Source organism: Diadema antillarum, unplaced genomic scaffold, assembly GCF_040938485.1.
Source record: "Diadema antillarum isolate AM-2024a unplaced genomic scaffold, OU_Dant_1.0 seq00001005_RagTag, whole genome shotgun sequence".
In the NCBI taxonomy this organism is placed as follows: domain Eukaryota; kingdom Metazoa; phylum Echinodermata; class Echinoidea; order Diadematoida; family Diadematidae; genus Diadema; species Diadema antillarum.
The window spans coordinates 226822-238442 of NW_027271843.1; the positions used below are offsets into that span (position 1 = coordinate 226822).

At 36.4% G+C, this 11621-nt stretch overlaps 2 protein-coding genes and 1 long non-coding RNA gene across 3 annotated transcripts; all 3 read left to right on the top strand.

Annotated features, from left to right (window-relative positions):
- The first annotated feature begins 1345 nt into the window (after positions 1-1345).
- Positions 1346-2721, top strand: LOC139742557 (uncharacterized). The gene is made up of 3 exons (XM_071653089.1): positions 1346-1580; positions 1890-2064; positions 2691-2721. The coding sequence occupies exons 1-3, from the start codon at positions 1346-1348 to the stop codon at positions 2719-2721; spliced, it is 441 nt and encodes a 146-aa protein (XP_071509190.1).
- Positions 2722-2735: 14 nt separating this feature from the next.
- LOC139742569 (uncharacterized) lies at positions 2736-4592 on the top strand. The gene is made up of 3 exons (XR_011711709.1): positions 2736-3048; positions 3544-3642; positions 4268-4592. It is a non-coding gene; the product is annotated as an uncharacterized lncRNA (long non-coding RNA).
- Positions 4593-4815: 223 nt separating this feature from the next.
- On the top strand, positions 4816-6645 carry LOC139742558 (uncharacterized). The gene has a single exon (XM_071653090.1). It carries the CDS (start codon positions 4912-4914, stop codon positions 6643-6645), a length of 1734 nt encoding a protein of 577 aa, XP_071509191.1. The 5' UTR covers positions 4816-4911.
- Positions 6646-11621: the final 4976 nt, after the last annotated feature.

Consider the following 11621-nt stretch of genomic DNA (forward strand, 5'->3'; position numbering starts at 1 on the left):
CCTGTTGACCGACAGCTAGCTAGCGTGAGGTAAATAAGATATTTTATTGTTTGACAAGTGACGCACAGAGCAACGTGATCTATCGTGACACAGAAGTATATGTAAACCTCACACTCGAGTACCGTACCGTTGAGAGTCAATGGTAACTTCAGCCTCGATTATAGGAGTGTGACAGGTGTACATGGTAGAATCTATTGATGTGAAGGGTGCGAATTGAAGGTGCGATTGTGAAAACTTTAGTGCAGAAGATTATTTAAGTCGAGTGGAAACTACCAAATATTGTACGCTGTAAACAGGAGTCGCACACGTACATGTACTTGCACTAAAACTGATGACGGACTGGTGATGAGTGTACGTCCCTAGCTGTACAGTGCACTCCCGTTACAACGTACACGGTTATAACGAAATTTCGTTATAACGAAGTAAATCTTCTGGTCCCAAAATTATCACCATTAAAGTCTATGGTACAAAATTCGCTTATAACGAACACGGTTATAGCGAAATTTCCGTTACAACGAAGTCTTTTCCGAGCGCCACAGACAAAGAAAAACAAAAGAAATGTGCTCCGTTATAACGAAATGCGAATTGCTTTCGAAAACACGTAGCGGAACAAGCATATATAGCGTCTCTGCATGGGTGAACGCTTCACACCACTGTGAGTTCGCTCCTTGTGTCACGCACAGTTTCTGAGGGGATCTTGCGTTTATTATTGTAATACAGTTATTCCATCACATTTCACATAGCTTTCTAGTGTATTATGACTATTCAGCAAACAGGATATGATATATATACGTGGTTTCCTTGTTTTCGTTATACATTGTATTTGTTCGGTTATAACAAAATTTCGTTATAACGAAAGAAAACTGCCGGTCCCGAGCATTTCGTTATAACGGGAGTGCACTGTATAAGCAGAATATAGCGCGAGCGCCATCTAGAGACGTTGACGAGATATTGAATTGAAGGCGATCAATATAGTGGTCGTGACAGACGTGTTTATGTGATATCCACGTAATCGTGACGAGTGAGTGAGATAGATCGAGGCACACTGTGTACATACTGTTATGATTATACTGTCAGAGATCTTGAAGCTGATATTTTTACAAAACATAATAAATGAATCAACTAATTTGAAGAATAACCTATCGTGCCCTGAACTGCATATTATTATGGTACGCATTCCAGCAGAACGTCATTACAGTAATCAGGTTCAGGTATAGATAGCATAAAGAGTGTGAGACAGATATCAAACATAGACAAATTCATTGGATTGACCTAGAACTTTTTTACATTAATGTTACATTTCTCTTTACCAGCTACCAGTACTGGCCTCTTAAGTTTGCTGAAGATGGACTGCATGAATGAGTTTCAAAGTGTTTTGAGTGAAATTCACAAGATATTGGCAAGTTGTACAGTGACTGATGGTAATGATGGATGTTTATCATGTGGGAATGACATCAAAGAACATGAAAATAAACTTACTTGTGAATCGTGTCATAGTCACTATCATGTGACCTGTATGGTACTGCAATGTTCACAGGGAATCGCCAATGTCAGATTGATTTGGATTTGCGCTAAATGTGGCCAAAACAATACAGAGACTCCAACTCTCCCGTTTTCGACGGGAGATCTCCCGCCGAAAGCCCATTTTTGCAAAATCTCCCGTTCTCCCGTTTGAGATTTGATTTCTCCCGCCCTGGCTCTGTGTCTCCCGGTGGAAGGGATTTCTTAATTATTGCTATCGTATGTTGAAAAAATAAGCCTTAGATAGCGCCAGAGAACATCTAGAACCCTAGGAATTTCGCGCCTCGCACACATCAACTTGGAGTCTCCCGTTTGCTAGGGGTTTCGGGCGGGAGAATCTCCAGATCAGAAGGTGCTTAGGGTTGGAGTCTCTGACAATATTGCACACAGTATTTTTGATGCAATAGGTATCCCTTCTCATCCCATTAGATATGAGCCTCTTCAGTGTGATATTGATGGAGAAGAAGCTGAGATTGATGAGCAGGAGTGTTACACATCAACAAAGAATGACTGGAAACCAAGGTTTGCCAGAAAGAAGAAGAGGTATGTGAAAGAAAAGAGAAGAAAAGTTCTCTCACTGAATGAATGCAGAAATGAAATTGAGAGAAACAGATATCATGAAGTTGAGGCAGAAAGTAAAGACTTGAATGATAATGAGTGGGTCACTGTCAAATCAAGGAGAGCAAGAATGCAAAGGAAAAAAAAACAACTGGAGGAGGTCAGTGTGACGAAAAATGAAGAGGTAGATCATGGACGCTTCAAAAGATCAGTGAATGGTGTAATCCTTGAACCTGGTGTCACATACATTGGCAAGGCAATGAAAGAATACTATGAAAGACGTAGATGTAAAAGTGGCAAAAAAAAAACAAAAATCAGGTGACAAAGGTACAAAGAAAAATAGACTTGAGAATGATGAACACAAGCAGAGTGGGAATATGGCATGTAGACAGTCAAAGGACTATACTGTGCAAACATACACTGAAACATTATTGAATGTCTATGCTAAATGTGTGCAGTCAAGACAGACAGTGATCTTGTACACTGAGAAAAATGATCCAAGTAAAGAGATGCATAGGAGTAGTTGGGCTGATGTAGTTAAGAATCCACAAAATTCTGCAAATGTTCATTGTTCTGATTCCTTGACTCGAGTGGGAAAACACAAACCACAGATCAAAAGAGTACTGGTACACAGTGGTGTAACAAGGAAACGACAGCTGACAACAGACTGTAAAGCATCCAGGAGTGTCAAGGAAAAGGTTCTTGTGAATGGCAACTTACAATCTGAAAATGTCACACAAAAATCATGCCAAAATCAAAAAGGGAAATTTGACAATGAACGTAAAGAGTCAAATAGTGATGAGAATGTTGATGTTTCTACTGGTGCATGTCCTTTTTTTCAGCATGTCAACAAAGAGACACCAATGAGAGGTCAAGAACAACACAATGGCGGAAACAAGAAGGACTTTAATATCAAAACAAAGAGAAAGTCTGGTGACGGTACTACAAAAGAGACAGATGGGAATGATGGTAACTATGCAAATGTGAATCCCCAAAACTCTTGTCATAGTAAAATTCCTGATGTTGGCAATGATCACAATGGATGTAACAACCCAATTCCTGAAGATGAAACTAATGCAATCTGTGAGCCTTGTAAATGCCACTGTCATGTGGCCAGCAGTGGATTTCCATGTGAGCACAAACGGAATGGTGGGTCTCCAGAATTGATGGATACATTTGACTTTAAGACAATTATTGATGAAATTTTAGACATTATGGGTAGTTGTGCATCAATTATCAGTTCAGATTTTGAAACATGCTGTGTATGTGCAAATCACATTAAAAAAAGAATGAAAGCTATGCAACCTGTGAGTCATGTAAGTGTCATTATCATGTGACATGTATGGAACTATGCAGTGGTACTGAACTGAATAATAGATTGATTTGGATTTGTTCATTGTGTGGAAATAGCAACAATACCCATGACATCTTCAATAATTTATGCATCCCTTCTCATTTTAATAGATTTGAACTACTGGTGCACCAACATGATGAAGAGAGTGGTGATGACATGTCTCAATCAAGCAAAGCCAACAAAACCAAATGTGACAGATCAAAGAAGAGGTACGCGAGAAAGATAAAGGAAAGAAATGAGAGTCGAGAAGTCCAAAGTGTGAATGATTTCAAGGAGAGTGACTGTGGTACAAGTAAAGTTGATCCCACATTTCAGAGAAAGCCATCTACAGAGAGACATTTGAACTTAAAAAGAGATGACTTTGATCATAATTGGAGAACTGTGAAATCAAGAAAGACTAAATTGACAGAGAAAAAAGAAAAGGAAAGACTGTGTTCAAAATCTAAGCACTACCATGCAGCAGGTGCAACATATATTGGCAAAACAATGAAAGACTTGTTTGAAAGAAACAAGAATAGAAGTAACATGACTGGCAGCATAATATATGGAAGACAAGACAGAAAAAGTGTTGACAATGGCAAAAAGATCTCAAATTTGAAAAGTGAAAATGTGCAGATGTATGTGGAACCTGTGTTTTCTTTGCAGTGCGTGTCTCAAAAGACGGCAGAATCAAATCATCAAATAAGCACAGACAATAAAACAAATGAAGGCATAAAGAAAAAACAGATAGAAGAAACAATGACTGGGGCTGCTGTTGCAGGCAAATCAGAAAATTCAGCAAGACTTGTAAATTGTGTGAATGCTCACGTATGTACATTTCCTGTCTTTCAACAGATCAAGCCAGTGAAACGTGTTGAAGTACAAGGTGTCTATGGTGGTGGCCGTCCAAAGTCACGTCTTGCAAGAAACAAGAAAGGTCAATTTGTGAAACGTGAGAAAACTGCCAGTAAAATTGAGGAACCTCAAGAGAGTGATGAGTCAAAGTGTAAAGTAGGTCAAAGTGGAGAAACTAAGACTGACAGTCATCATGAAACATTGACGTTCAAAATCCCTTTAGAAATCAAGTTTTAGCTATTGGTGACAATGACAGGCTTAGAAGTAAAAGTCATGTTGTTGAAGACAAAGATGACACCATAAATGACCTGAAAGTGCAAAGTTCATGTAATGCCCAAGAAATGAATGAAATACAGAAGAGAATAAACAAAGCACAAAATCAAGGCGATTCATGTTGTGAATTTAAGCTCAATGGAAATGCTTCGAGCCAAAGCTTAGAAGAATTGATCATTGATACAGAAAATAAAACTTCTGTTGGAATGATTGAGGATAATGTCAGCAACTTTACACAATATATATGTAATAATGTTCCAGTGTCTGCAACAACATTGAGCAATGTATCTCAGAATGATGTTAGATCAATTGACAAAGTTGATCAGCCTTGTAGGCAAGTTGTACAAATAGATCAGAGATTAAGTGACGTCATGTATTCCACTAAATTGACATCTATTGCACAAGGTAATTTCAATCAAGGTCATTACAGATTTGGTGTTTCACGAGGAAAACAGTGTACTGCCAATAGTCTTGTAGCAATTCTCTACTCAGCCAAGAAAAATGCGAATGAATTTGATGCCCAAGATCTTGACAAAATTTTGACTCTTGGAAATCAGCTGTATTATTACATTGAAAAAGATTCGACAATGCATGAAGACCTTTTGATGATATCAGATTTGCCTAAAGAATTGGATATTTTAGATGATACATTTGCAATTGATTGTAGTGGTCCAGTGTTTGGCATTATAGATGGCAATGAAAAATACCTGGCAGAATTTGGAGCTGTATTATTAAAACATGCCCTTGAACATGAATTGTACAAACATGATGCATGTTTCATGATGTTTAATGAAAGTACATTTGCAATAATCAAATCCCCTACAGGTTTCTATGTCTTTGATCCTCACGGAAGAGACCAGTCCGGTTGTGTCAGTGAGAATGGAAAAAGTATCCTGCTTCACACTTCCTGCTGGCAAGGTATACACAGTTATCGCATAAGACTGGCCAATTCCATGGGTTGTTCTCCGAATAGTACTCAGTTTGAATTGACTGGAGTTAATGTGAAAATTCAAAGCAAATCTAATGACGCTCTGAGTTCAATTAATTTCAATCAATCATATAATGATAATCCACATGAAAACACATGTAAGACCAATTCTACAAAATGTGAACCATGTGATGGTGTGAATCTGCAGAGTAAAGGTGTCAGAAATGTGCAGGATAATCAAAATGTGAATAGTGATGTTGAAGATGATATTGAGATCATCTATATCGAGTATGGCGACAGACCTGACAGAAATTTCAAGTTTTCACCACTCTGTGCAAGGCAAAAGAGAATGATATGTAGGAAATTAGGTATTGATTATGTGAACATTAATGATGGTGCTTTACAAACAGATACAGACATTGCTCATCCTGCACAAATCAAAAGTGTTACTGGTGATTGCAATTGTTTTTACCGTGCTATTTCTTATATAATTTCTGGGACTGAAAGGAATCATACTGTTCTCCGAAAAACAACTACCAAACATTTATTAGACACTAATGGTTTATTTAGTAGCACACTAAGTCATGAATTTAGAACTGTTGAAGAATATGTGTTGAAAGAAAAAGTAATGGATAATGGAACGTGGGCTTCAAATACTGAAATGAGCGCCATGGCGAACTTGCTTGACATAGATATTTATTCATTCAATGATCAGCTTTTAGCTTGGCAATTGTTCTCTGCAAAGAAACCAGGAAGAATAAATGAAGTGACAACTGAAAGAGGTATTTATATCTTATACACTCAAAATGTACATTTTAATGTAGTAGAGTCTGTGGGTGCTGTTCACATTAATTCTCGGGAGGAAAGAGAGATGATGGGCATTGATGCTTCATCACAGTCAAATGCTTCAAGTGTAGAGAACAGTTTTGCAGAAGTTATTCGAACCAAGGAGATTCCCAAGAAATGGTCTAAAAAAGGAAAATCAACAGAGCAAGACACAAAGTATCTTCAAACCGAACTTGGTTTTGATGTGATATTTCAAGACAGTTCAGAACCAAAACAGAAGTGTAGTCAGATGGATAGAAATGTGCCTTCTCAATGTGATATAAAAGTAAGGAGTAGAAAACAAAAAGAAACAAAAGAAGTTGCATATGAGAATGATGCGAAGAAAAGATAACCTTCAGAATGGAGAATGTGAAACCAGTGAAGAACTACTAAATAGTGATCCAAAGACTTTGAGAAAACAAAAGAAAGCTGATACAGAAAGAACAAGATATCAAACTGATCCTATATATAGGAAGAGAAAACAAAATCAGGCGAAACGGGCACAAAAAAGTAGATATGATAATTGTGAAATTAAATCTCAGAAAAGAGAACAAAGCAGAGAAAGGCAGTCAGAGATGTATCAAACTGATGCTGCATTCAAGGACCTTATCCAGGATAAAAGAAAAGAGAGATACGAAAGTGACTTTGAATACCAAATGAATAAAAGAGTCAAGATTCTTGACAATTACAGACTAGATGAAGATTTTAGGGAAAATTTGAAGACGCAACTTGGTTGTAGGTATCAAAGTGATTTAGAATTTAGAGAGAAATGTAAGACACAAATGACAGATAAGTATCACAGTGATCCACAATTTAGGGAGGTGTATAAGCAGAAAATGAAAGAAAATATGGCAGACAGGTATCAGAATGACTTGGAATTTCGAGAGAAATGTAACATGGTAAGAAAACGTAGCTTGCGAATCAAATTCAGACAAATGCCCACACAAAGGCAGAGTGTTGCCAGAAACAACTTAAGACGTTCTGAAGTTAAAAAGGAAAAAATGAGGGATCCTGAATTTGTATTGAAAAGGTTTAGGGAAACAATTTCACATGGCCCTGAATATGTTTGTTGTGTATGTTTTAAGTTGCTTTTCAGAAATCAAGTAGTTAAGTGTATAAAATCAAAATATGTAAATCAAGCATGTATCAGTGACCAGTATTTGCATATCTGCAATGAAAAATGTAATGTTAATTGTCAGATAGCCAAATCATCGAGGAGTTGTTTATGGGTCTGTTTCACTTGTCACAAGAAATTACGAGATGGAAAAATTCCAGCAGAAGCCAACATAAACAATTTACAATTACATGATATTCCAGATGAGCTGAGAAATTTGAATAATCTTGAACAGCATTTGATTGCAATAAACATTCCATTTATGAAATTATTGAATCTGCCAAAAGGAGGTCAGCGTGGCATACATGGTCCTACTGTTTGTGTACCTTCAAATACGATTGACACTGTAAAAATGCTCCCCCGACCACAGATGGATGATGAATTGATACCTGTAAAGTTAAAAAGGAAATTGTGTTACAAAGAATATTATGAATATAAGTTTGTCAACACAGTGAAAGTATTTCAAGCCCTTGAATATTTACAAAGTAATAACAAATGGTATTCTGATATTTTAGTAAATCAAGAATGGAACAATTATTTATCTCAAGAAAATATAGAAAATGATGATAGTAATAATGTAGATCAAGGGGATAGTGCAAGTAAAGATGACAACACATTTGAGGAAAATGATGAAGGTGATGATCTTGAAGAACGTCTATGTGGCCTTGCCCTTAACACAAATCTCCAGCCAGTTGATAGAAGGCAGAATGTGATTGATGAATATTTTAATGATATAATTTGTTGCGCACCATGTGAAAAAAAAAATAGTCCTGTTGCATTACTGAATAATGAAAGCAATGAAGCTAAGTCATTCCCAGTCCTCTTTCCATCAGGTCAACCAACTTATCATGATGTGAGAGATGTCAAACTAACACTTGGACGTTATTTCCTTAATAGACTCATGCATGTTGATAACAGATTTGCCCGAAATACAGAATTTATATTTTTTGCTCAATCTCTTTACGAAATTCAGCAAATAGTATCCAGTATTTCTATTGCTTTGAGAAAAGGTTCAGATAAAAAGGATGATTTCAGTTCAGTAACCATTGCGGATTTAAAGAAAGTTGACAAAGTTGAAGAGATACTAAAGTCTGATAGAGGATACAAATTTTTAAAGCAAATACGTGGAACTCCACCTTATTGGCAATCAACACAAAAGGATGTAGCAGCTATGGTTAGACAGATTGGAATCCCGACATTTTTTCTTTCATTTTCAAGTGCAGATATGCGTTGGCCTGAAGTCATGAACACGCTAATGAGTCAAACATGTGACAGAAGAAGAGTAAGTGATTTAGAATGGGCTGACAAATGCAACCTCTTAAAGTCTAATCCAGTGACAGCTGCTAGAATGTTTGACAATCGCTTTCACAATTTTTTACAAAATGTGATTTTGTCAGAAGCACACCCTATAGGTAAAGTTAAGGACTACTTTTTTAGAATTGAGTTTCAGATGAGAGGAAGTCCTCATGTACACATGTTAGAATGGGTTGAAGATGCTCCTGTTTTTAGCCATGACCCAGAAGAGAAAGTTGTTGACTTTATCAATAAGTATATTTGCTGTGAAGTGCCATCTGAAGACGAGGATCCTGAATTGCATGAAATTGTTACTACTGTTCAGATTCATAGTAAAAAAACATTCCAAGTCTTGCAAAAAAAGGGGAGCAAGTTGTAGATTCAATTTTCCAAGACCACCGTCTGAAAAGACATTCATTATTAAACCAATCAAAGAGAAAAGTACCAATAGTGACAGTGCAGTGAAAGAAGCAAAAAACTTACTAACCTCAATAAAAGGTGCCTTAAGTGATGAAGATAAATGTGATAATGCAAAAGAATTTTTTGAACGTTTAGAAACAACACAGAAAAAATTTGAAGATGCCAATAATATAATAGCTTCTTAAGACCAGGTAGTTATCAAGAGAAGACCTACAGATGTTTGGGTCAATCAATATAATCCTTTCTTGCTTCGATGTTGGAATGCAAACATGGATATTCAAATAATCACAAATGTGTATGCTTGCATTGCATATATTGTATCATACATGAGTAAATCTGAGAGAGAAATGGGGATGCTTCTACTTCATGCAGCATTAGAAATAAAAGAAGGAAATGAAGATGCTAGAGAATCTATAAAAAAACTTGGTCATGTATATGTAAATAATCGAGAAGTTTCTGCTCAAGAAAGTGTATATCGCGTTTGTAGTTTGAGATTAAAGGAATGCTCAAGAAAAGTTGAATTTATTCCAGTTGGCCCCAATCCTGTCAGAATGAGTTTACCACTACGTGTCATACAAAACAAAGCAGATAATGATCAAAGTGCATGGTTACCAAATAAGCTTGATAAATACAAAGCACGACTTGATGGATCTCAGTTTGAAAATATGTGCCTTGCAACATTTTGTTCACAGTATAGGTTTTTGAGTGCAACAGAAATTAGAGGTAACAAAAAAAATCAAAATAGATTTAAAATGAAAAATGACCTAGGATACATTCAAAAACGAACAAGAACTGATAATGCTATTGTGAGATATCCTCGATTTTCACAAAGTTCAATGCCTGAAAAATACTTTTTAAGTGTATTACAGCTCTTTTTACCATACCGTTTAGATGAACAATTAAAGCCACCAGGATTAGCAAGTTACGAAGAATTTTATAACACAGGCTGTGTCAAATTAAAGGGAACCAAATTGCAAACTGTGAAATGCATCGTTCAGGAAAATCTCCAGCACTTTGAAAAAAGTGCACATGAAGTTGAACTAGCAGAAGAATATATTTCTAAATTTGGACCACCTGAAGATGCATGGGGTCTTTTGTGTCCTGAAAGTGAAGTGCAAAGAGAAGAAAATCCAAAACCTACTGTAGATATTGATGATGTAGAGGCTGAATTTGTGATTCCAGATTTGCAACCTCAGAAAGATGCAATTTCTATGACAGAATGTAGATCACTGAATATGTCAAGAGCAGAAAGTAATAAGATGATGAGATCATTAAATGAAATGCAGCGAAAAATTTTATACACGATCAGACTGTGGTTGTTAGATAAAGTGAATGGAAAGCAACCTGAACCATTCCAATTGTTTATTACTGGAGGTGCTGGCACTGGCAAAAGTCATCTGATAAAATGTATCTACAATGAAGCAAATCGCATTCTTGGAAAAATGATGCAAAATCCTGATGAAATTTCAATTTTAAAATTAGCCCCAACAGGAATAGGAGCTTATAATATAAATGGTCATACAATTCATAGTGCCTTGTCTATTCCTATTAGTATTTCATTCCCCTATCAACCACTTGGAGAAGAACAATTAAGCTGTAGGGAATAAAAGAAAGGAAAACTACATCCATGTAAACATTCATAGTCTAAAATGGAGCATTTTTTGAACCATTGACTGGACGCGATCGTCATAACGTTCGGATTCTGCACGTTTTGCCGTGCATCGAACATCGTATCTGGACATTTCCAGGGAATTACATGGACCTTGCGATTTCAGATTTGGCTGTAATGCATGTAAGTGATTCCATTACCGATTTATAATTGTTTCTATTGATCATTATTGTACTGATGTGAAAACCGATTACGAGTCTGTACCCACAATATCACTGTTAATAAACCGCCTGAACGTTAGCTGATTGTTTCTTTTGAGCCATCATTCTCAGAGTGATTTTGGTCGTAACAATTACAACATTTTGCTGTTATATAAAAGACTGACCCGTGAAACAGATTCATCAATTTGGAATAGGATGTAGTATAGGTATAGGTGGTAGGACATTAGGAACAAGCTAGGATAGGATTATATAGGATTAGGATAAGGGTACATTAATCCCAGATTGTGCCTGTATAATCTCATAACTATGATTTTTTTCCCCAAATACCCTATAAAAATCGAAACATTAGACATTCCTAAAAGGTTTTCTAGACGGTCTAGACGGATAAGAAAAGTTCTGTAAATATTCTTGAACGGGTCATAAGACTTTTTAGACGTTCTTAAAACGTGTTTTGGACGCTCTAGACGGATAAAAAAGGTTCTGTAAATATTCTTGAACGGGTCATAAGACTTTTTAGACGTTCTTAAAACGTGTTTTGAACGCTCTAGACGGTTTCAAAGGTTTTCTTGACGTCCGCAGAACGTCAACAGAATGTTTTAAATATTCTTAAAAATTTTTAATGACGTCTATAACGTCCAAAAGGTTCCCTGAAGGTCCTTAAAAATTCCGAA

Excerpts from the sequence above, each read along its gene's own strand:
- LOC139742557 (XM_071653089.1), top strand. The coding sequence starts at position 1,346 with ATGGACTGCATGAATGAGTTTCAAAGTGTTTTGAGTGAAATTCACAAG. Across the intron at positions 1,581-1,889 it reads TTGGATTTGCGCTAAATGTG|TCTCTGACAATATTGCACAC; the intron begins GCCAAAACAATA and ends TTAGGGTTGGAG. Across the intron at positions 2,065-2,690 it reads TTTGCCAGAAAGAAGAAGAG|ATCAAAAGAGTACTGGTACA; the intron begins GTATGTGAAAGA and ends CACAAACCACAG.
- LOC139742558 (XM_071653090.1), top strand. The coding sequence starts at position 4,912 with ATGTATTCCACTAAATTGACATCTATTGCACAAGGTAATTTCAATCAA.